Source organism: Somniosus microcephalus, chromosome 20, assembly GCF_052327205.1.
Source record: "Somniosus microcephalus isolate GS21.2 chromosome 20, FLI_Smic_1.0, whole genome shotgun sequence".
In the NCBI taxonomy this organism is placed as follows: Eukaryota; Metazoa; Chordata; class Chondrichthyes; order Squaliformes; family Somniosidae; genus Somniosus; species Somniosus microcephalus.
In genome coordinates, this window is record NC_141006.1 from 10,551,534 (window position 1) to 10,576,896 (window position 25,363).

Consider the following 25,363-nt stretch of genomic DNA (forward strand, 5'->3'; position numbering starts at 1 on the left):
ACCTTGAGATTTATTCAGAGCACAAACACAATCTCCTAAAATATAAGAGTAAAACAGTGCAAGCAATACAGAGTTCAGGTCCTGATATGTGACTGTATGCAGTGAGTGACTGTGGCCCTCGCACAGAGAGGGAGAAATACACAGGGTTAATATCCTGCAGAACCTATCGCTGGTTGAAAATGACACCAGACCTGTGAAGTACAGTCCTGGCACAAGGTGCAGCATTCAATCAGCAACGCTGAATTCAGACAGATCTTCAACTAAACCAGTGCAGTGGGTCGAGTCAGTGATCTGGGGTGTCATTTGTCTTTGGAGAGAAGGATGTGGGGACTTGGGGTGGGCAAGCATAGCGGGCTGGGGCTGGGGCAGGTACAACGGGTTGGAGCAGGCACAGTGGGTAGGGTCCGAGACACTCTGGGTGAGCTCTGGTTCCCACAAACAAGGCAGATTGCAACTCTCCTCCATGTTGTGTCCTCTCACAGCTGACATCAGGCAGGAGCAGGATTGAGCTTTTTTATTAAAGGAGTGTCCAAAGTCAAAAATAATTTCCCCCCAAAGTAAACAGACTTCCAATGAAGAAGTGAATGGCGTGATACAATCTTTTCAATAAAATGACGCAGTGATCGTGATCCATTAATACTGTGACTTAATATTGAGTGACTCCATGACACGGATGCAGTCGCAGCAATACAGCAATAGAATGACAGTGATCCAGTCAGAGTGTGACAGTAACTGTTCCTGTGGCTCAGTAATAGTTACAGTCCCACTAACAGAGTGATCCTGTAACAGTCACAGTCTAACAGAGTCACAGTATCGTGGCCGAATGACACTTTAATACAGTCACAATAACAGATGGACACTTGTACAGTTACTGCATCACTTCATTGCTGTGGTAATGTAACACTAATAAAATGACAGTAATAGACACAATATCAAAAAAAGAACGATAGTGCCTTTCACCAGCACAGGACATCCCAAAACATGTTCCAGTCAATGAAGTACCTTTGAAGTGTAGTCACTGTTGTAATGCAGCTAATGGGGCACAGCAAGCTCCACACTCAGCACTGAGATAATGACCAGGTAATCTGTATTAGTGATGTTGATTGAGGGATAAGTATTGGCCAGGACACTGGGGATACCTCCCCCTGCTCTACTTCGAAATAGTGCCAGGGGATCTTTTACATTCACCTGAGGGGGCATCTCATCCGACAGTGCAGCACTCCCTCAGCACTGCACTGGGAGCGTCAGCCTGGATTTTTTTGCTCAAGTCTCTGGAGTGGGACTTGAACCCACACCTTCTGACGCAGAGGTGAAAGTGCTGCCCACTGAGCCACAGCTGACAGTAATAGTCACAACGTCATAGGAGTGGTACAGTATCACTGTTAGTAACAGTGAGAGTAAGAGTACAGTAATAGAGCGAGAGTAAGAGTACAGTAATAGAGCGAGAGTAAGAGTACAGTAATAGAGCGAGAGTAAGAGTACAGTAATAGAGCGAGAGTAAGAGTACAGTAATAGAGCGAGAGTAAGAGTACAGTAATAGAGCGAGAGTAAGAGTACAGTAATAGAGCGAGAGTAACTGAGAAGCACAATAATAGTGACTAATGAAGGAATACAGTCACCACTGTTACAGAGCCTGCGCCCCCTCCCCCGGTCCCAGAGCCCTCCCCTCACCCCCCCCCCCCCCCCCCCCTCCACCGGTCCCAGAGCCCCCCCCCCCCAGTCACAGCCCCACCACCCCCCTCACTGTGTCAGCACTGTACTGCGACGGTACATGTTTTTGTTTGGTATATTCTTATGACAAAATTTCACTCCTTCCAGTTTGATGGAATATCAAGTGAATTGACATAAAGTGCTCCAACGACCTATAATTAACTCTGTCTATGTATAGCATAAATATAACATTCATTGTCTAGTAGATAACATCATTCAATATTACAGCAAAACCTCAAGCATACAAATATTTCAAATCTTCACTCAGGCTACTAATCAAAGGAGCCGAATTGCTCTCAGTATCGAGCTTGCTTCATACAGATCCTGTCGGCAGTGAAACACGCCAGCTCTCCCCGGCCTAGAGGGCTTACTCAGTGTTACACACTTCTCCACATTCCAGACATGTACAAAGCATTCGACAGGAGCAAAGCCAGTAATAGAACGAGGGCCAGTGGACGAGGGGCGGGTACTAATGGGTAATAGAACAGGGGCCACTGTGGGGTTGAGGGATATCGTGGGATGTGGGTGAGTGGGGTTGAGGGATATGGGTGAGTGGGGTTGAGGGATATGGGGATGTGGGTGAGTGGGGTTGAGGGATATGGTGGGATGTGGGTAGGTGGGGTTGAGGGATATGGTGGGATGTGGGTGAGTGGGGTTGAGGGATATGGTGGGATGTGGGTGAGTGGGGTTGAGGGATATGGTGGGATGTGGGTGAGTGGGGTTGAGGGATATGGTGGGGTGTGGGTAGGTGGGGTTGAGGGATATGGTGGGGTGTGGGTGAGGGGTTGAGGGATATGGTGGGATGTGGGTGAGTGGGGTTGAGGGATATGGTGGGATGTGGGTAGGTGGGGTTGAGGGATATGGTGGTGTGTGGGTAGGTGGGGTCGAGGGATATGGTGGGGTGTGGGTAGGTGGGGTTGAGGGATATGGAGGGATGTGGGTAGGTGGGGTTGAGGGATATGGTGGGATGTGGGTAGGTGGGGTTGAGGGATATGGTGGGGTGTGGGTGAGTGGGGTCGAGGGATATGGTGGGGTGTGGGTGAGTGGGGTTGAGGGATATGGTGGGATGTGGGTGAGTGGGGTTGAGGGATATGGTGGGATGTGGGTGAGTGGGGTTGAGGGATATGGTGGGATGTGGGTGAGTGGGGTTGAGGGATATGGTGGGATGTGGGGTGAGTGGGGTTGAGGGATATGGTGGGATGTGGGTGAGTGGGGTTGAGGGATATGGTGGGGTGTGGGTGAGTGGGGTTGAGGGATATGGTGGGGTGTGGGTGAGTGGGGTTGAGGGATATGGTGGGGTGTGGGTAGGTGGGGTTGAGGGATATGGTGGGGTGTGGGTGAGTGGGGTTGAGGGATATCGTGGGATGTGGGGTCGAGGGATATGGTGGGGTGTGGGTAGGTGGGGTTGAGGGATATGGTGGGGTGTGGGTAGGTGGGGTTGAGGGATATGGTGGGGTGTGGGTGAGTGGGGTTGAGGGATATGGTGGGGTGTGGGTAGGTGGGGTTGAGGGATATGGTGGGGTGTGGGTAGGTGGGGTTGAGGGATATGGTGGGGTGTGGGTAGGTGGGGTTGAGGGATATGGTGGGATGTGGGTAGGTGGGGTTGAGGGATATGGTGGGGTGTGGGTAGGTGGGGTTGAGGGATATGGTGGGGTGTGGGTGAGGGGTTGAGGGATATGGTGGGATGTGGGTGAGTGGGGTTGAGGGATATGGTGGGATGTGGGTAGGTGGGGTTGAGGGATATGGTGGTGTGTGGGTAGGTGGGGTCGAGGGATATGGTGGGGTGTGGGTAGGTGGGGTTGAGGGATATGGAGGGATGTGGGTAGGTGGGGTTGAGGGATATGGTGGGATGTGGGTAGGTGGGGTTGAGGGATATGGTGGGGTGTGGGTGAGTGGGGTCGAGGGATATGGTGGGGTGTGGGTGAGTGGGGTTGAGGGATATGGTGGGGTGTGGGTGAGTGGGGTTGAGGGATATGGTGGGATGTGGGTAGGTGGGGTTGAGGGATATGGTGGGGTGTGGGTGAGGGGTCGAGGGATATGGTGGGGTGTGGGTGAGTGGGGTTGAGGGATATGGTGGGGTGTGGGTGAGTGGGGTTGAGGGATATGGTGGTGTGTGGGTAGGTGGGGTCGAGGGATATGGTGGGGTGTGGGTAGGTGGGGTTGAGGGATATGGTGGGGTGTGGGTGAGTGGGGTTGAGGGATATGGTGGGATGTGGGTAGGTGGGGTTGAGGGATATGGTGGGGTGTGGGTAGGTGGGGTTGAGGGATATGGTGGGGTGTGGGTAGGTGGGTTGAGGGATATGGTGGGATGTGGGTAGGTGGGGTTGAGGGATATGGTGGGATGTGGGTAGGTGGGGTTGAGGGATATGGTGGGGTGTGGGTGAGTGGGGTTGAGGGATATGGTGGGGTGTGGGTAGGTGGGGTTGAGGAAGATGGTGGGATGTGGGTAGGTGGGGTTGAGGGATATGGTGGGATGTGGGTAGGTGGGGTTGAGGGATATGGTGGGATGTGGGTAGGTGGGGTTGAGGGATATGGTGGGGTGTGGGTGAGTGGGGTTGAGGAATATGGTGGGATTGTTACAGGGAAGAGACCCTTACAAACACCCCTGATAATATATTGTATGCAATAACAGAGTAGCTTCTGGGTTTGGGTATAAAGGATCCACCCTGGCCCCGGCCCACAGATTCTCACTCTCACTCTCAGATCCTACGCTGGGACAACCTGTCTCCCCACCACTGTTTTCAATCAGTTCTAACTGATCCAGGTGATTTCCATATTACTCTGGGACCATCGCTGGCCATTCAGGTAAAGCAGACTCCAATTTCCCCATGGCCAGATTACCAACATGCTCACTCCATGGTCTCCACTCCCATGTACACAGTGTCAGGGCCTGGGTGGACAAGGAGCTGTTACACCCAGTCCGACTGTATAAAGTGCTACTACAGACAAAACAAGCAAAGCTGCCACTGAAGCTCTGAGCTACTCAGGATGCTGCGGGCCGAGTCTAACCACACCTCCTCCTTATCAAAGTGCAACATGCAGAACAAATTTCAGCAAAGTTTGGGGGATTTTAAAACACACACAATTCAGTTAAACGATAAAACATTTCCTGCTTAAAGCATCTCCACTCTAAGCTTAACAGTTCTTGAAGTTCCAACGAGTTCTGTGATCTTAGATTTTATATAATAGATAGGTTTCCACTTTTTTAATCACCGGAATACCCAAGATCTGCTTAGTCACCAGGTGACAGAGCCCAGAGCAAAGCCGTGACCGTGGGATTTGCTCTGGTTCCAGCTCCACCTGACAGCAACACTTAGTGACGACGTATTTGACTCACATGATGCATGTTTCAAGCACCTGGGACAGTGGGCGTGGAACGGGCGGGTCAGGGGATTGGGTGGGTCGGGGCGTGGGGATCGGGTGGGTCGGGGGGGTGGGAACAGGTGGGTCGGGGTATGGGTGGGTCGGGGCGTGGGGAGCGGGTGGGGAACGGGCGGGTCAGGGGATTGGGTGGGTCGGGGGGTGGGAACAGGTGGGTCGGGGGGTGGGGTATGGGTGGGTCGGGGCGTGGGGAGCGGGTGGGGAACGGGCGGGTCAGGGGATTGGGTGGGTCGGAACAGGTGGGTCGGGGGGCGGGGTATGGGCGGGACAGTGAACTGAGGGCAGGTCTCCCACCCTTGCCCCACTTTCCAGGCGCAACAATGAGGTAAAAGGCACCGAGAGCCATGATGTTGTCTTTCCGCTCTTTATCTTCTGGGGTACTGCTTGCTTTCCTCGGGGTCAGGGCTGGGCTGAAGCTGCACACAGGCCAGGGAGCCCCCCCCACCCCGTCTAATGCCAGTGAACCCCCACCTCCCCTCCCGCCTAACTCGGGAGCCCCCATCTAACGAAGGAGGGGCGGGTCTCGGGAGGGAAGGGCAGTGCCGGGGGGGGAGGGGTGGGTCTCGGGAGGGAGGGGCAGTGCCGGGGGGGGAGGGGTGGGTCTCGGGAGGGAGGGGCGGGTCTCGGGAGGGAGGGGCAGTGCCGGGGGGGGAGGGGTGGGTCTCGGGAGGGAGGGGCAGTGCCGGGGGGGGAGGGGTGGGTCTCGGGAGGGAGGGGCGGGTCTCGGGAGGGAGGGGCAGTGCCGGGGGGGGAGGGGTGGGTCTCGGGAGGGAGGGGCAGTGCCGGGGGGGGGAGGGGCAGTGCCGGGGGGGGGAGGGGCGGGTCTTGGGAGGGAGGGGCAGTGCCGGGGGGGGGGGGAGGGGCAGTGCCGGGGGGGGGAGGGGCAGTGCCGGGGGGGGAGGGGCGGGTCTTGGGAGGGAGGGGCAGTGCCGGGGGGGGGGGAGGGGCAGTGCCGGGGGGGGGAGGGGCGGGTCTTGGGAGGGGCGGGTCTCGGGAGGGGGGGGCGGGTCTCGGGAGGGAGGGGCGGGTCTTGGGAGGGAGGGGCAGTGCCGGGGGGGGGGAGGGGCAGTGCCGGGGGGAGGGAGGAGCGGGTCTCGGGCGGGGCGGGTCTCGGGAGGGGGGGGCAGTGCCGGGGGGGGAGGGGTGGGTCTCGGGAGGGAGGGGCGGGTCTCGGGAGGGGGGGGCAGTGCCGGGGGGGGAGGGGTGGGTCTCGGGAGGGAGGGGCAGTGCCGGGGGGGGAGGGGTGGGTCTCGGGAGGGAGGGGCAGTGCCGGGGGGGGAGGGGTGGGTCTCGGGAGGGAGGGGCGGTTCCCGGGGGGGGGGAGGGGCGGGTCTCGGGAGGGAGGAGCGGGTCTGGGGGGGGAGGGGTGGTTCCCGGGGGGGGAGGGGCGGGTCTCGGGAGGGAGGGGCAGTTCCTGGGGGGGGAGGGGCGGGTCTCGGGAGGGAGGAGCGGGTCTCGGGAGGGAGGGGCGGGTCTCGGGAGGGAGGGGCGGGTCTCGGGAGGGGGGGGCAGTTCTCGAGAGGGAGGGGCGGGTCTGGGGGGGGAGGGGTGGTTCCCGGGGGGGAGGGGCGGATCTCGGGAGGGAGGGGCGGTTCCCGGGGGGGAGGGGTGGGTCTCGGGAGGGAGGGGCAGTTCTCGAGAGGGAGGGGCGGTTCCCGGGGGGGGAGGGGCGGGTCTCGGGAGGGAGGGGCGGGTCTGGGGGGGGAGGGGTGGTTCCCGGGGGGGAGGGGCGGATCTCGGGAGGGAGGGGCGGTTCCCGGGGGGGAGGGGTGGGTCTCGGGGGGGAGGGGTGGGTCTCGGGAGGGAGGGGCAGTTCTCGAGAGGGAGGGGTGGGTCTCGGGGGGGGGGGGGTGGAGGGGCGGTTCCCGGGGGGGGAGGGGCGGGTCTCGGGAGGGAGGGGCGGGTCTTGGGAGGGAGGGGCGGGTCTCGGGCGGAGCGGTTCCCGGGAGGGAGGGGCGGTTCCCAGGGGAGGGGTGGGTCTCGGGAGGGCGGGGCAGTTCCCGGGAGGGAGGGGCGGTTCCCGGGGGGAGGGGCGGGTCTCGGGAGGCAGGGGCGGTTCCCAGGGGGAGGGGCGGGTCTCGGGAGGGAGGGGCGGTTCCCAGGGGGAGGGGCGGGTCTCGGGAGGGCGGGGCGGTTCCCGGGGGGGAGGGGCGGTTCCCGGGGGGAGGGGCGGGTCTCGGGAGGGAGGGGCGGTTCCCAGGGGGAGGGGCGGGTCTCGGGAGGGAGGGGCGGTTCCCAGGGGGAGGGGCGGGTCTCGGGAGGGCGGGGCGGTTCCCGGGGGGGAGGGGCGGGTCTCGGGAGGCAGGGGCGGTTCCCAGGGGGAGGGGCGGGTCTCGGGAGGGAGGGGCAGTTCCTGGGGGGAGGGGCGGGTCTCGGGAGGGAGGGGCGTTTCCCAACCTCCTGCCTGACCTGCTGTGTGCCTCAGTGCAGGGCCCAGTGACACCTGGTGCTATGGCTGGCCCTGATCCCTCACCCAGGGGCCTGTGGGAATCTTGGGTGTGGGCTGGAGACAGGGAGGTAAGTTGAATTTTAAAGCCCCCCTTCAGCATGCCCCTTGCTTGCTGACCTGCACCGACCTAGACTCCCGACCTTGACTCCCGACCGGGGAACCCCGCTTTCTGCTGTAGGGTGGGGAGAGGCCCAGAGCTGAGCAGAAATCTGCCCCCTCCTCACCTGGGACAGGCCTGTGCTGAGGGTGTCTGAGACCATGTCAGTGGCCCAGGCCGGGGTACCTCGGCACTGCTGGGTCCGGACAGGAACAGGGGGCATCGGGTGGCACGGTCCCGCCCAGTGCTGGGGCAGAGGGGGAGGGGCAGGAATCGGCCCTATGAAGAGCAGGGATTGGCAGCGGATCAGCTGAGGAATGACTGGTCGGTCCGGGGTAGAACTAGCAGGTGGAGGAGCAGCAAAGAGAATCTGGTCATATGGAAACTACTGCAAAAACATTCAGATCAGAGGCTGGGCTAATGTCAGATTCCCGTACATCCCAGCACACACGATGCTCAGGAACAAGCTCCAGCCCACACCTTGCTCCGACTCCCCTCCGTCCTCCTACTGCTCCGTCCTCCTGTGTCTCTGAGCAACTCCATAAGGAACATGGGCTGCAATCGTGCCCATTTCCTGCGCACCTTCCACATGAAACATTTGATCATCAAAGAAAATGTGGGGCCGGATTTTCTGCAGGAGCGGCCCCTTGGGCGCGCCGGCCAGGAACAGAGCCTCGTCCGTCTCCAGGCCCCAGCTGCGCAGCGTCTTCAGCGCCCGCGCACCCGAGCTGGCTGCACTCCGGGCTGTCACCAGGTACGTGCGGATTGGGCACGTCAAACGCTGGCCTTTCGCGTAAAACTTCTTCTGTAACTTTCCCAGCGATTCCAAAAATCCTTTGAGAGGCCCCTGTAAACACGGAATTAATACAATTCACCGAGAGCGTAGAGCGTGTTCATACTCACAGTGTAGAGTGTTCACACTCAGTGTAGAGTGTTCACACTCAGTGCAGAGAATGTTCACACTCACAGTGCAGAGATCGTTCACACTCACAGAGCAGAGAGTATTCACTCACAGTGCAGATAGTGTTCACACTCAGTGCAAAGAATGTTCACACTCACAGTGCAGTGTTCACACTCACATTGCAGATAGTGTTCACACTCACAGTGCAGAGAGTATTCACACTCAGTGCAGAGTGTTCACACTCACATTACAGATAATGTTCACACTCACAGTGCAGTGTTCACTCACATTGCAGAGTGTTCACACTCAGTGCAAAGAATGTTCACACTCAGTGCAGTGTTCACACCCACATTGCAGATAGTGTTCACACTCAGTGCAGAGAATGTTCACTCACATTGCAGATAGTGTTCACACTCAGTGCAGAGAATGTTCACACTCACATTGCAGTTAGTGTTCACACTCACAGTGCAGAGAATGTTCACACTCACAGTGCAGAGAGTGTTCACACTCACAATGCAGAGAGTGTTCACACTCACAATGCAGTGTTCACACTCTGCAGCGTGTTCACACTCACATTGCAGTTAGTGTTCACACTCACAATGCAGAGAGTGTTCACACTCAGTGCAGAGTGTTCACACTCAGTGCAAAGTGTTCACAATCAGTGCAGAGAGTGTTCACACAGTGCAGGGTGTTCACACAGTGCAGAGAATGTTCACATTTACAGTGCAGAGAATGTTCACACTCACAGTGCAGAGTGTTCACGTTCACAGTGCAGAGAATGTTCACACTCAGTGCAGAGTTTCACATTCACAGTGCAGAGAATATTCACACTCAGTGCAGATAGTGTTCACACTCACAGTGCAGAGATCATTCACACACAGTGTAGATGGTGATCACACTCACAGTGCAGAGAATGTTCACATTCACAGTGCAGTGGTCACACTCAGTGCAGAGATCATTCACACTCACAGTGCAGATGGTGATCACACTCAGTGCAGAGAGTGTTCACACTCACATTGCAGTGTGTTCACACTCAGTGCAGAGTGTTCACACTCACATTGCAGAGAGTTCACTCACAGTGCAGATAGTGTTCACACTCAGTGCAGAGTGTTCACACTCACATTGCAGATAATGTTCACACTCACAGTGCAGAGTTCACACTCACATTGCAGATAGTGTTCACACTCAGTGCAAATAATGTTCACACTCACAGTGCAGTGTTCACACTCACATTGCAGATAGTGTTCACACTCAGTGCATAATGTTCACACTCAGTGCAGTGTTCACACCCACATTGCAGATAGTGTTCACACTCAGTGCAGAGAATGTTGACACTCACATTGCAGATAGTGTTCACACTCAGTGCAGAGAATGTTCACACTCACATTGCAGTTGGTGTTCACACTCACAGTGCAGAGAATGTTCACACACAGTGCAGAGAGTGTTCACACTCAGTGCAGTGTGTTCACACTCAGTGCAAAGTGTTCACACACAGTGCAGGGTGTTCACACTCAGTACAGAGAATGTTCACATTCACAGTGCAGAGAATGTTCACACTCACAGTGCAGAGTGTTCACATTCACAGTGCAGAGAATGTTCACACTCACAGTGCAGAGTGTTCACATTCACAGTGCAGAGAATATTCACACTCAGTGCAGATAGTGTTCACACTCAGTGCAGAGATCATTCACACTCACAGTGCAGATGGTGATCACACTCAGTGCAGAGTGTTCACACTCACATTGCAGATAGTGTTCACACTCACTGCAGAGTGTTCACACTCGCATTGCAGAGAGTTCACACTCACATTGCAGATAGTGTTCACACTCAGTGCAAAGAATGTTCACACTCACAGTGCAGTGTTCACACTCACATTGCAGATAGTGTTCACACTCAGTGCAGAGAGTGTTCACAGTGCAGAATGTGCACACTCAGTGCAGTGTTCACACCCACATTGCAGATAGTGTTCACACTCAGTGCAGAGAATGTTCACACTCACATTGCAGTTAGTGTTCACACTCAGTGCAGAGAGTGTTCACACTCACAGTGCAGAGAGTGTTCACACTCACAGTGCAGAGAATGTTCACACTCACAGTGCAGAGTGTTCACACTCAGTGCAGAGAGTGTTCACACACAGTGCAGGGTGTTCACACTCTGCAGAGAATGTTCACATTCACAGTGCAGAGAATGTTCACACTCAGTGCAGAGTGTTCACATTCACAGTGCAGAGAATATTCACACTCACAGTGCAGATAGTGTTCACACTCAGTGCAGAGAGCATTCACACTCACAGTGCAGATGGTGATCACACTCAGTGCAGAGAATGTTCACATTCACAGTGCAGAGTGTTCACACTCACAGTGCAGAGATCATTCACACTCAGTGCAGAGAATGTTCACACTCACAGTGGAGAGTGTTCACACTCAGTGTAGAGAATGTTCACATTCACAGTGCAGAGCGTGTTCACACTCACAGTGCAGATAGTGTTCACACTCACAGTGTATAGAATGTTCACTCAGTGCAGAGAATGTTCACACTCACAGTGCAGATAGTGTTCACACTCACAGTGTAGAGAATGTTCACACTCAGTGCAGAGAATGTTCACACTCACAGTGCAGATAGTGTTCACACTCAGTGCAGAAATCATTCACACAGTGCAGAGAGTGTTCACACTCACAGTGCAGAGATCATTCACACTCTCAGTGCAGATGGTGATCACACTCACAGTACAGAGAATGTTCACATTCACAGTGCAGAGTGTTCACACTCACAGTACAGAGATCATTCACACTCAGTGCAGAGAATGTTCACACTCACAGTGGAGAGTGTTCACACTCACAGTGTAGAGAATGTTCACATTCACAGTGTATAGAATGTTCACACTCACAGTGCAGAGAATGTTCACGCTCACAGTGCAGATAGTGTTCCCACTCACAGTGTAGAGAATGTTCACACTCACAGTGCAGAGAATGTTCACACTCACAGTGCAGATAGTGTTCACACTCACTGTGCAGAAATCATTCACACTCAAAGTGCAGAGAGTGTTCACACTCAGTGTAGAGTGTTCACACTCAATGCAGAGAATGTTCATACAGTGCAGAGAACGTTCATGCTCATAGTGTAGAGAACGTTCACACAATGCAGAGTGTTCACACTCAGTGCAGAGCATTTACATACACAGTGCAGAGAGCGTTCACACTCAGTGCAGACAGTGTTCACACTCAGTGCAGAGAATGTTCACACTCACAGTGCAGATAGTGTTCACACTCAGTGCAGAGTGTTCACACTCACATTGCAGATAGTGTTCACACTCACTGCAGAGTGTTCACACTCGCATTGCAGAGAGTTCACACTCACATTGCAGATAGTGTTCACACTCAGTGCAAAGAATGTTCACACTCACAGTGCAGTGTTCACACTCACATTGCAGATAGTGTTCACACTCAGTGCAGAGAGTGTTCACAGTGCAGAATGTGCACACTCAGTGCAGTGTTCACACCCACATTGCAGATAGTGTTCACACTCAGTGCAGAGAATGTTCACACTCACATTGCAGTTAGTGTTCACACTCAGTGCAGAGAGTGTTCACACTCACAGTGCAGAGAGTGTTCACACTCACAGTGCAGAGAATGTTCACACTCACAGTGCAGAGTGTTCACACTCAGTGCAGAGAGTGTTCACACACAGTGCAGGGTGTTCACACTCTGCAGAGAATGTTCACATTCACAGTGCAGAGAATGTTCACACTCAGTGCAGAGTGTTCACATTCACAGTGCAGAGAATATTCACACTCACAGTGCAGATAGTGTTCACACTCAGTGCAGAGAGCATTCACACTCACAGTGCAGATGGTGATCACACTCAGTGCAGAGAATGTTCACATTCACAGTGCAGAGTGTTCACACTCACAGTGCAGAGATCATTCACACTCAGTGCAGAGAATGTTCACACTCACAGTGGAGAGTGTTCACACTCAGTGTAGAGAATGTTCACATTCACAGTGCAGAGCGTGTTCACACTCACAGTGCAGATAGTGTTCACACTCACAGTGTATAGAATGTTCACTCAGTGCAGAGAATGTTCACACTCACAGTGCAGATAGTGTTCACACTCACAGTGTAGAGAATGTTCACACTCAGTGCAGAGAATGTTCACACTCACAGTGCAGATAGTGTTCACACTCACAGTGCAGAAATCATTCACACAGTGCAGAGAGTGTTCACACTCACAGTGCAGAGATCATTCACACTCTCAGTGCAGATGGTGATCACACTCACAGTACAGAGAATGTTCACATTCACAGTGCAGAGTGTTCACACTCACAGTACAGAGATCATTCACACTCAGTGCAGAGAATGTTCACACTCACAGTGGAGAGTGTTCACACTCACAGTGTAGAGAATGTTCACATTCACAGTGTATAGAATGTTCACACTCACAGTGCAGAGAATGTTCACGCTCACAGTGCAGATAGTGTTCCCACTCACAGTGTAGAGAATGTTCACACTCACAGTGCAGAGAATGTTCACACTCACAGTGCAGATAGTGTTCACACTCACTGTGCAGAAATCATTCACACTCAAAGTGCAGAGAGTGTTCACACTCAGTGTAGAGTGTTCACACTCAATGCAGAGAATGTTCATACAGTGCAGAGAACGTTCATGCTCATAGTGTAGAGAACGTTCACACAATGCAGAGTGTTCACACTCAGTGCAGAGCATTTACATACACAGTGCAGAGAGCGTTCACACTCAGTGCAGACAGTGTTCACACTCAGTGCAGAGAATGTTCACACTCACAGTGCAGATAGTGTTCACACTCAGTGCAGAGAATGTTCACGCTCACAGTGCAGAGTGTTCACACTCAGTGCAGAGATCATTCACAGTGCAGAGTGTTCACACTCACAGTGCAGAGATCATTCACACTCACAGTGTAGATAGTTTTCACACTCCGTGCAGAGCGTTCACACTCACAGTGCAGAGATCATTCACACTCAGTGCAGTGTTCACACTCACAGTGCAGATAATGTTCACACTCACAGTGCAGATAGTGTTCACACTCACAGTGCAGAGAGTGTTCACACTCAGTGTAGTGTTCACACTCACAATGCAGAGAATGTTCATACTCACAGTACAGATAGTGTTCACACTCAGTGCAGAGATCATTCACAGTGCAGAGTGTTCACACTCACAGTAGAGATCATTCACACTCAGTGTAGATAGTTTTCACACTCAGTGTAGAGTGTTCACACTCACAGTGCAGATAGTGTTCACACTCAGTGCAGAGAATGTTCACGCTCACAGTGCAGAGTGTTCACACTCAGTGCAGAGATCATTCACAGTGCAGAGTGTTCACACTCACAGTGCAGAGATCATTCACACTCACAGTGTAGATAGTTTTCACACTCCGTGCAGAGCGTTCACACTCACAGTGCAGAGATCATTCACACTCAGTGCAGTGTTCACACTCACAGTGCAGATAATGTTCACACTCACAGTGCAGATAGTGTTCACACTCACAGTGCAGAAATCATTCACACTCACAGTGCAGAGAGTGTTCACACTCAGTGTAGTGTTCACACTCACAATGCAGAGAATGTTCATACTCACAGTACAGATAGTGTTCACACTCAGTGCAGAGATCATTCACAGTGCAGAGTGTTCACACTCACAGTAGAGATCATTCACATTCACAGTGTAGATAGTTTTCACACTCAGTGTAGAGTGTTCACAGTCACAGTGCAGAGATCATTCACTCAGTGCAGTGTTCACACTCAGTGCAGTGTTCACACTCACAGTGCAGAGTGTTCACACTCACAGTGCAGAGATCATTCACACTCAGTGCAGAGTGTGTTCACACTCACAGTGCAGAATATTCACACTCACAATGCAGAGATCATTCGCACTCAGTGCAGAGAGTGTTCACACTCACAGTGCAGAGTGTTCACACTCACAATGCAGAGATCATTCGCACTCAGTGCAGAGTGTTCACACTCACAGTGACCCTGAATGGTCAGTGTTATGTTGGGATCTGTACCTCACACTGACCCTGAATGGTCAGTGTTACGATGGGATCTGTACTTCACACTGACCCTGAATGCTCAGTGTTACGATGGGATCTGTGCCTCACACTGACCCTGAATGCTCAGTGTTACGATGGGATCTGTACCTCACAGTGAATCACTGGTGACTGAGGAACTTCGCTGCCCCACACAGCGGAGCCGCTGCGACATTTGCAATCAGTCACACACACGACACACTCAGTGTGAGCGAGGCGCCACACTCACACTTCATCCCCACCATTCTCCGCACTCCACCAGCTCCTTGTTCACACTTCAATCTGCAAGGAATCTTACCGTGGCTAATGGTTTGTTTTCATTGGTCTGTTCATGCTCAAAGAATTTATCTAATCCAAGCTCCTTGACAATCTGTTCTGATTCATCTGAAAAAAGGACAGCATCTCCATCAAAAGCCACCCTCAGCTGGCTCTCCGACACATTGATGTCTTTATTGGGACTGAAGATCGTCGCAGCAGCAATCCCTGGCAAAGAGAAAAACCTCAGTCAGTACCTGAGTCCAAATCAGACAGTGATTGGAACATCCCCAGAACCAGGACAGTCCCTGCGCACTGCTACAGGAGGGTGGGGTGTGGACAACGCGAGGTCAAGGTTGGGGGATGGGGTAAGGGTGTTTTTTTTAATTCATTCACAGGATCTGGGCATTTTTGGCAAAGCCAGCATTTATTGCCCATCCCTAACTGCCCTTGAGAAGGTGGTGGTGAGCTGCCTTCTTGAACCACTGCAGTCCATGTTTGCAGATGATACTAAAATTGGCCGTGTGGTTGATACTGAAGAAGGAAGCTGTAGACTGCAGGAAGATATCAATAAATTGGTCAGATGGGCAGAACAGTGGCAAATGGAATTCAATCCGGAGAAGTGTGAGGTAATGCATTTGGGGAGGGCGAACAAGGCAAGGGAATACACATTAAATGGTAGGACACTGAGTAGTGTAGAGGAACAAAGGGACCTTGGAGTGCATGTCCACAGATCCCTGAAGGTAGCAGGCCCGGTAGATAAGGTGGTTAAGAAGGCACACGGAATACTTGCCTTTATTAGCCGTGGCATAGAAAACAAGAGCAGGGGGGTTATGCTTCAACTGTATAAAACACGAGTTAGGCCTCAGCTAGAGTACTGCGTGCAGTTCTGGTCACCACATTACAGGAAAGATGTGATTGCACTAGAGAGGGTACAGAGGAGATTTACAAGGATGTTGCCGGGAGTAGAGAATCTTCGCTATGAGGAAAGACTGGATAGGCTGGGTCTGTTTTCCTTGGAACAGAGAAGGCTGAGGGGAGACCTTATTGAGGTGTATAAAATTATGATGGGCCTAGATAAAGTGGATAGAAAGGACCTATTTCCTTTAGCAGAGGGGTCAAAAACCAGGGGGCACAGATTTAAAGTAATTGGGGAAGGTTTAGAGGGGATTTGAGGGGACATTTCTTCACCCAGAGAGTTGTGGGGGTCTGGAACTCACTGCCTGAAAGGGTGGTAGAGGCAGGAACCCTAACCACATTTAAAAAGTACTTGGATGTGCACTTGGGATGCTGCAACCTGCAGGGCTACGGACCAAGAGCTGGGAAGTGGGATTAGGCTGGATAGCTCGTTGTTGGCCGGCGCGGACACGATGGGCCGAATGGCCTCCTTCGGTGCTGTAACTTTCTATGATTCTATGATGTGGTGAAGGTACTCCCACAGTGCTGTTAGGGAGGGAGTTCCAGCATTTTGACCCAGTGATGATGAAGGAACAGCGATATATGTCCAAGTCAATTTGGTGTGTGACTTGGAGGGGAACTTGGAGGTGGTGGTGTTCCCATACGTCTGCTGCCCTTGTCCTTCTAGGTGGAAGAGGTCGCGGGTTTGGGAGGTGCTGCCGAAGAAGCCTTGGCGAGTTGCTGCAGTGCATCTTGTAGATGGTACACACTGCACCCACAGTGCGCCGGTGGTGGAGGGAGTGAATGTTTAAGGTGGTGGATGGGGTGCCAATCAAGCGGGCTGCTTTGTCCTGGACGGTGTCGAGGTTCTTGAGTGTTGTTGGAGCTGCACTCATCCAGGCAAGTGGAGAGTATTTCATCACACTCCTGACTTAGAATCATACAATGGTTACAGCCTGTCGAGACCGTGCCGGCCCTCTGCAAGAGCACCTCAGCCAGTCCCACTCCCCCGCCCTTTCCCCAGAGTCCTGCAAATTATTTTCTTTCAGGTAATTATCTAATTCCCTTTTGAAAGCCCTGATTGAATCTGCCTCCACCACCCTCTCAGGCAGTGCGTTCCAGATCCTAACCACTCGCTGCGTAAACAAGTTTTCCCTCATGTTGCCTTTGGTTCTTCTGCCAATCTGTGTCCTCTGATTCTTGACCCTTCAGCCAATGGGAACAGTTTCTTTCTATCTACTGTGTCCAGACCCCTCATGATGTTGAACATCTCTATCAAATCTCCTCTCAATCTACTCTGCTCTAAGGAGAACAACCCAAGCTTCTCCAGTCTATCCACATAACTGAAGTCCCTCATCCCTGGAATCATTCTCGCAAATCTTTTCTGCACCCTCTCTAAGGCCTTCACATCCTTCCTAAAGTGCGGTGCCCAGAATTGGAACCAATACTCCAGTTGAGGCTGAACCAGTGTTTTATACAGCTTCATCATAATTTCCACACTTTTGTACTCTATACCTCTATTCATGAAGCCCAGGATCACGTAAGCTTTTTTAACTGCTTTCTCAACCTGCCCTGCCACCTTCAACGATTTGTGCACATACATCTCGAGGTCTCTCTGTTCATGCACCCCCTTTAGGATTGTATCCTTTAGTTTAGAGTTCCTCTCTTCATTCTTTCTACCAAAATGTATCACTTCTCACTTTTCTGCATTAAACTTCATCTGCCATGTGTCCGCCCATTCCACCAGCCTATGTCTTCTTTCAGTTTATCACTATCCTCCTCACTGTTCACGATACTTCCAAGTTTTGTGACATCTGCAAATTTTGAAATTGTGCCCTGTACACCCAAGTCAGAGTCGTTAATATTTATCAAGAAAAGCAGTGGTCCTAGAACCGACCCGTGGGGAACACCACTGTGTACCTTCCTCCAGTCCGAAAAACAACCATTCACCACTAATCTGTTTCCTGTCACTTAGCCAGTTTTGTATCCATGCTGCCACTGTCCCTTTTATTTCATAGGCTTAAACTTTGCTGGCAAGCCTATTATGTGGCTCTTTGTCGAATGCCTTTTGGAAATCCATGTACACCACGTCAACCGCATTGCCCTCATCAACCCTCTCTGTTACTTCATCAAAAAACTCGATCAAGTTGGTTAAACACGATTTGCCTTTAACAATTCCGTGCTGGCTTTCCTTAATTAATCAACACTTGTCCAAGTGACTGTTAATTTTGTCCCTGATTATTGTTTCTAAAAGCTTCCCCACTACCGAGGTTAAACTGGCCGGCCTATAGTTACTGGGTTAATCTTTACACCCTTTTTTGAACAAGGGTTTAATATTTGCAATTCTCCAGTCCTCTGACACCAGCCCTGTTTCTAAGTTGGATTGAAAGATTATGGTCAGTACCTGCACGATTTCCTTCACTTCCCTCAGCATCCTAGGATGCATCCCATCCGGTCCTGGTGACTTATCTACTTTAAGTACAGCCAGCCTTTCTAGTACCTCCTCTTTATCAATTTTTATCCCATCCAGTATCTCAACTACCTGCTCCTTCACTATGTCTATGGCAGCATCCTCTTCCTTGGTGAAGACAGATGCAAAGTACTCATTTAGTACCTCAGCCATACCCTCTGCCTCTATGTGTAGGTCTCCTTTTTGGTCCCTAATCGGCCTCACCCCTCCTCTTACTACCCAATTACTATGTATATGCCTATAGAAGACTTTTGGATTACCTTTTATGTTGGCTGTCATTCTATTCTCATACCCTCTCTTTGCCCCTCTTATTTTCTTTTTCACTTCTCTGAACTTTCTATATTTGTGCTTTGTAGATGGTGGAAAGGCTTTGGGGAGTCAGGAGGTGAGACACTTTCGCAGAATACCCACCTTGCTCTTGCAGCCGTAATATTTATGTGGTTGGTCTAGTTAAGATTCTGGCCAATGGTGACCCCTGGATGTTGATGGTGGGGGATTCGATGATGGTAATGCCATTGAAAGTCAAGGGGATGTGGTTAGATTTTCTCTTGTTGGAGATGATCATTGCCTGGCACTTGTGTGGTGTGAATGTTACCTGCCACTTATCAGCCCAAGCCTGAATGTCGTCCAGGTCTTGTTGCATGCGGGCATGGACTGCTTCATTATCTGAGGAGTTGTGAATGGAACTGAACACTGTGCATTCATCAGTGAAAATCCCCACTTCTGATCTTTGATGGAGGGAAGGGTGACTGTGGGGCTGGGGGTGAGGCTGGGGATTGTGGTGGGGAGGGGATGGTGGAGGGGGAGGGGATTGTGGAGGGGGAGGGGATTGTGGAGGGGATTGCGGAGGGGGAGGGGATTGCGGAGGGGGAGGGGATTGCGGAGGGGAGGGGATTGCGGAGGGGAGGGGATTGCGGAGGGGAGGGGATTGCGGAGGGGGAGGGGATTGCGGAGAGGGAGGGGATTGCGGAGAGGGAGGGGATTGCGGAGGGGGAGGGGATTGCGGAGGGGGAGGGGATTGCGGAGGGGGAGGGGATTGCGGAGGGGGAGGGGATTGCGGAGGGGGAGGGGATTGCGGAGGGGAGGGGATTGCGGAGCGGAGGGGATTGCGGAGGGGGAGGGGATTGCGGAGGGGGAGGGGATTGCGGAGGGGGAGGGGATTGCGGAGGGGGAGGGGATTGCGGAGGGGGAGGGGATTGCGGAGGGGGAGGGGATCGCGGAGGGGAGGGGATCGCGGAGGGGAGGGGATTGCGGAGGGGGAGGGGATTGCGGAGGGGAGGGGATTGCGGAGGGGAGGGGATTGCGGAGCGGAGGGGATTGCGGAGGGGAGGGGATTGCGGAGGGGGAGGGGATTGCGGAGGGGGAGGGGATTGCGGAGGGGGAGGGGATTGCGGAGGGGGAGGGGATTGCGGAGGGGGAGGGGATTGCGGAGGGGGAGGGGATTGCGGAGGGGAGGGGATTGCGGAGGGGGAGGGGATTGCGGAGGGGAGGGGATTGCGGAGGGGAGGGGGAGGGGATCGCGGAGGGGAGGGGGAGGGGATCGCGGAGGGGAGGGGATTGCGGAGGGGAGGGGATTGCGGAGGGGGAGGGGATTGCGGAGGGGAGGGGATTGCGGAGCGGAGGGGATTGCGGAGCGGAGGGGATTGCGGAGGGGAGGGGATTGCGGAGGGGGAGGGGATTGCGGAGGGGGAGGGGATTGCGGAGGGGAGGGGATTGCGGAGGGGGAGGGGATTGCGGAGGGGAGGGGATTGCGGAGGGGAGGGGGAGGGGATTGCGGAGGGGAGGGGATTGCGGAGGGGAGGGGATCGCGGAGGGGAGGGGATCGCGGAGGGGAGGGGATCGCGGAGGGGGAGGGGATCGCGGAGGGGGAGGGGATCGCGGAGGGGGAGGGGATCGCGGAGGGGGAGGGGATCGCGGAGGGGAGGGGATCGCGGAGGGGAGGGGATCGCGGAGGGGGAGGGGATCGCGGAGGGGGAGGGGATCGCGGAGGGGGAGGGGATCGCGGAGGGGGAGGGGATTGTGGAGGGGGAGGGGGATTGTTGTGTGACAGTCTCCAGTCTCTAACACACCATCAGCCTCTGGAGAATGGTGGGTTCGCCATTGATTCTGTGTGAGGGTGACTTTCTCTGCCAGCTGACTGCGGGTCTAAATCTGCTGTGGTTGGCATGTGTCGCACTGCTATATATGGGCAGCTATGCCTCTGCAGTGTCAAGATATGCCACGAATGCAGCCACGATAACAGGAGGCAACAGGTGAAGTGGGGGCTGAGCAATATTAAATTGCAGCAGGAGAATCAGAAACACTCACATCAGACACTATCAGAGAATCATACAGCACAGAGGGAGGCCATTCGGCCCATCATGCCAGTGCCTGCTCTCTGACAGAGCTCTTCACTCCCACGGCCTTTGTTAAATGTTTATGAAGCGCCCTTTTAAACGCTATTCTGGATTTTGCTTCCTCCACTGTGTCTTGCCAGACAGCCTATGTCTGAACAACCCTCTGCGGGAAGTAGTTCTCCTAACTCTCCTTTTGGTCTTCAATTAACTACCTCCAGTTATTAACTCACTAAGAGTGGAAATAGTTTTTCCTGATTTACTTGAGTAAAACCCGCATAACTTTGAACATCTCTGTTCGATCTCCTCTTCAGTTTCTTTCTGTTCCTGTAGTCTCTCCTCAGAACTGAAGGCTCCTCTTAGTCAATCTCTTCTGCATCCTTGATATTGTTCTTCAGCCGTGGTAGCACACTCACCTCTGAGTCAGAAGGTTGTTGGTTCAACTCCAGAGACTTAGGCTAACACTCGAGTGCAGTACTGAGGGAGTGCTGCACTGTTGCAGGTGCCGTCTTTCAGATGAGACGTTAAACTGAGGCCACGTCTGCCCTCTCAGGTGGACGTAAAAAGTGGCTAGAGGAATGGTGCAAGGGGGAGAGATTCAAATTCCTGGGACATTGGAACCAGTTCTGGGGGAGGTGGGACCAGTACAAACTGGACGGGTTGGACCTGGGCGGGACCGGAACCGATGTCCTAGGGGGAGTGTTTGCTAGTGCTGTTGGGGAGGGTTTAAACTAAAATGGCAGGGGCTTGGGAACCTGTGCAGGGAGACAGAGGAAATGGAAGCAAGGATAGAAACAAAAGACAGGAAGGAGAAAAGCAAAAGTAGAAGGCAGAGAAATCAAGGGTGTAAATCAAACAGGGCCACACTAAATAATAATTCTAAAAGGACTAAGAGTGTTAAAAAATCAAGCCTGAAGGCTTGGGGGGAGAAATTCAGTATCGTCCCGTTTGGGGCGTAAGTATCGACCGGGCGCAAAATTTTGCGCCCGGCGCAAATTATCGCCACCTACTGGTAAATTGACCTGCTTCGCCCCAGGAGGTGCTTGGAACGCTAAAACAGGCGCTGCACGACTGTCTTAAGGTGCTAAGCCTGAGAAGCGAGGCGCGACCACCGAGGGCGGGCGCAGCGCAGGTGCAGCCAGTTAGCGATTGAACGCAGACACGCTGGAACCGGTCAGCTCTTAAAGGGGAGGTTCGATCTTGGATTGCAGCCACACCCTGCACATCAGAGCGCTGATTCTCGGCCTGGACAGACCTGCTGCCACATTCTTATGCCTAGGACCATGGAGAGGGCCAGGGAGCGAGCGCAGCGGTTCAGCGAGGGGGCCTTGCAGGTTCTGGTTGGCACGGTGGAGCGCAGGCGATCTATCCTGTTTCCGGACAGTGGCAGGAGGCCGCTGCCACCCGACTATCACAAAGCTTGGAGGGAGGTGGCTCACTGAGTGACCTCCAGCAGCATGGTGCCTAGGACCCCTGTGCAATGCAGGAAGAAGTTCAACGACCTCACTCGGGTCGTCAGGGTGAGTGCCCTTTTCAGAATCCTCTTCATCCCTGCATGTTGACCTCACTTTATGACCAAAGGGTCCTGAAAGCCCCAATGCCCAGCCCTCATCCAACACCTATGGGCCTTTCATGAAACTCACAAGCACATTCAGCACTTTACACACTGTAAGGGCTAATCGACCATGGGAGGCAGTGCAGCCAAGATCAGGGCTTCACACTGTAAGGGCTATTCCACCATGGGAGGCAGTGCAGCCAAGATCAGGGCTTCACACTGTACTCAGAGCCCATCCTTTCTCTTGCAGGGCAAGCTGGCCCATAACAGGAGGCAGCAGCAACGGACCGGGGGAGGCCGGCCTCACCATCAAGCCCTCACCGATCTGGAGCAGCGAGTCCAGCGGATTATGGCAGGCCGGATGATTGGCCCCGTCGCCACTGGAGATGCCGACCCCGTTCTGGACAGCAATGGTAAGGTCATCACCTTTTTGACCTCTCCCCTTCCACTTGTGCCTCACACCAGCATCCTTTGCCACTATCGAACCAATACAGTACATTGCAGCACTCATGCCTCCCTCGCTGCCACCCTGTCCTCACGCTAAAGCCACTCTTGTACCTCCCTGCTTTCAGATGCTGATTCACCAGGTGAGGAGGCGGGCCCTCAAGCTGCCACTGTGAGTGACTCTGAAGGCGACGACGAGGAGGAAGCGGGACCATCAGTGCCACCCTCAGCCGAGGCAGCCCATGGCCATAATGGGGACACGTCTTCCCTGGAGGGGAGCAGGGGGGAATGGTCTGAGGAGGGTGAAGCTCCGGGGCCCAGCGGGCTGCAGCAATGCGGGGGGGGGGGGGGGGCGGGGGTGTAGGAAAGCTCAGTGGCCTTCTCCCCGGAGGGAGAGTCTGGCCTCGAGTCCTGCTACAGTGAGCACAGAAGAGGTGCGGCTCCTCGCTGAAATGAGCGCCCAGGCGGAGCACAGGCACACTGAGCTCATGGCTGCAGTGGCAAGGATGCCCGAATCCATTGAGTCACTGGCAAGGAGCCAGGACTTCGGCGCGTCACTGGCAAGGAGTGTCCAGGACTTCGGCGCAGCACAGGCAAGGAGTGTCCAGGACTTCGGCGCAGCACAGGCGGCTGCCACGCAAGTGCTTAGTGCTGCAATGCAGTCAGTGGCTGGTCTCATGCAGACGCAGATTGAGGCCACACGAGCACTAACTGCTGCCACCCTCGCTGGATCGGGCATGAATCGCCGGGGCCCTCGCCGTGCCGCAGCAGGCCAGCAGTCTGTGATTCAGCAGATTGCTCCGCATGCTGCAGTGCTGCCCCGTGGGAGTGCCAGTGTGTCGTCCGACCAGGGAGTGGCTGTCCTCTGTCAGGATGGCAGCATTCCTGCTGCCAACACTGTCACTTCTCCACTGCAGCTGCCACCACCTGTAGGACAGACTGCTGCCACCCATGCAGAGTTGGAGCAGTCAGCAGCCGGGCCCTCCAGGCCCAGAGCTGGTCCAGGCCGCCCCTCAAGGGCATCTGCAGTCTCAGTTTCTGACACTCAGCAGCCTTCCACCAGCCTTGCTGCAGCCACTGGGGTCCCACTGCAGAGGAGCTGCAGGGTGGGAAGGGGCCAATCTCGCAAGCGAAGCAGATCACCCTCGAAGGGCAAAAAGTAGGAGGTGTGGCAAAATGCTGTTAAATGTTTTATTGAAGGCTGAGGATCGTGGTCATTTTTTGGTTACTGTTTTGTTCATTGTCTCCAGGGTGTGAGAGCCAGTTATGTGACTGACTGCTTTTTGGGGTTTCTCTCTATTACTTTGTCGTGCGGGGAGGGCACACAGTTTGTTAAATAAAGAAGTGTCTTTATTCAGATTGTGCATGTTTGTTCTTTGAAGTATTTGTTGCCTTGACCGGCTTAGGGGTTGCGGCACGGTTCCATTCATGTTCTTTGAATGGCAGAAGCCATTCCCTCAGAGGGGTCCTAGAACCGACTTGCAATAAGCTGCTGACGGACGGCCCTTGCACTTTGTGCCTCCCTCCCGTCCTGGTGCTGCTGCTCCTCCTCCTCCTCCGCTGGTGCTCCAATGTCTGGTGGCAGTGGCTGAGTCCTGAGGATTGCCAGGTTGTGCAGCATGCAGCACACTACAACAAAATGGGAGACTCGCTCAGGCGAGTACTGAAGGGCTCCCCCGGAATGGTCCAGACAGCGGAATCGTTGCTTTAGCACGCCGATTGTGTGCTCAATGATGTTCCTGGTCGCTTGATGGCTCTCATTGTATCGTTCTTCAGCAGGGATGCTGGGCGAACGGAGCGGGGTCATCAGCCAGGTGCACAGAGGATAGTCCTTGTCCCCGAGAAGCCAGCCTCCTGGGTGAGCCGGGGCCTCAAAAAGGTCTGCCACAGAAGTCTGGCGCAGGATGAAGGCGTCATGGCTGCTGCCTGGAAAGCGGGCATTGACGGCGACTATCAGCTGTCTGTGGTCACACACCAACTGGACGTTCAACGAATGGAACCCCTGCCGGTTGCGGTAATCCTCGGCATTCTCTTGCGGCATCCGCAAAGCCACATACGTGCAGTCAATGGCGCCCTGGACCATGGGGAAGCCCGCTATTCTTGCAAATCCCATTGCGCGCTCTTGCTGCTTGTCCGGGGTCATGGGGAAGGAAATGTACTGACGTCTCCTTTTAAAGAGGGCATTCGTGACTTGACGGATGCAGCAATGCACCGCGAACTAGGAGATACTGTATTGGCAATGTCCCCAGTAGCGGATTGAAAGGAGCCAGTGGCATAGAAGTTGAGAGCCACTGTGACCTTCACTGCCACCGACAGAGACGTCCTGCTCCTCAGTTGAGGCTGCAGATCTGGCTGAAGCAGGTGGCAGAGCTCAGTGACCACCTCCCTGCTGAATCGCAGCCTCCGAAAACACTGCTCCTCAGACATGTTGAGGTATGAGAACTGTTGGTGGGAAAACCCTGGGACGGTAAGGTCTCGTGTGCCGACGCCTGTTGGCCCTCCTCCGTCTGGCCATGATTGGCACTCTCTCTCGGCGTCTCTGAGCCCTCTCAATGTAATGGAGAAGCCCAACGTTCCCACCCATTGCAGCCCCCATAGTATGTGGCCACTCAAGGTTATGCCAGTGAAAAAGCAAACCAACTGCAAAGTTCTGGGCCGAAGCCAGAAGTACCTGTGCGAGCGCTGAGTCAATGCAGAAAGCTCTCTCCCTCTGTCTCTCTGCAAATCTCTCTCTCTCTCACACAGGAGTGGTGCAAAAATGGCTACCACTAAGAAGCCAGGAAGAGCCCCCTTTAAATAGCACCCCCCCAGCCC

At 54.0% G+C, this 25,363-nt stretch overlaps 2 protein-coding genes across 3 annotated transcripts in view; both read right to left on the reverse strand.

The window, feature by feature from the left end:
• Positions 1 to 1,993: 1,993 nt before the first annotated feature.
• Positions 1,994 to 7,860, reverse strand: LOC147103055 (uncharacterized). Its single transcript, XM_085963170.1, has 3 exons — positions 7,824 to 7,860; positions 4,029 to 4,302; positions 1,994 to 3,996 (listed from the first exon to the last, which is right to left on the reverse strand). The coding sequence occupies exons 1-3, from the start codon at positions 7,858 to 7,860 to the stop codon at positions 2,088 to 2,090; spliced, it is 2,220 nt and encodes a 739-aa protein (XP_085819296.1). The 3' UTR covers positions 1,994 to 2,087.
• Positions 7,861 to 8,142: 282 nt separating this feature from the next.
• Positions 8,143 to 25,363, reverse strand: part of LOC147103056 (cytosolic 5'-nucleotidase 1A-like) — an 88,680-nt gene continuing 71,459 nt past the window's right edge. For both annotated transcript variants that reach the window (XM_085962329.1, XM_085962328.1), the window contains 2 exons: positions 14,894 to 15,078; positions 8,143 to 8,484 (listed from right to left, as the gene is read on the reverse strand). In XM_085962329.1, the coding sequence (XP_085818455.1) occupies positions 8,143 to 8,484; positions 14,894 to 15,078 (527 nt within the window). The remainder of the gene's footprint in view (positions 8,485 to 14,893; positions 15,079 to 25,363) is intronic.

Coding starts and splice junctions, on each gene's coding strand:
- LOC147103055 (XM_085963170.1), bottom strand. CDS start 7,860: ATGCCCCCTGTTCCTGTCCGGACCCAGCAGTGCCGAG. Junction 4,303..7,823: donor CCGGACCCAGCAGTGCCGAG/GTACCCCGGCCT, acceptor GGTGTTTGTAAG/GGTCTCTTCCCTGTAACAAT. Junction 3,997..4,028: donor ACCATATCCCTCAACCCCAC/CTACCCACATCC, acceptor CCCTCAACCCAC/CTACCCACACCCCACCATAT.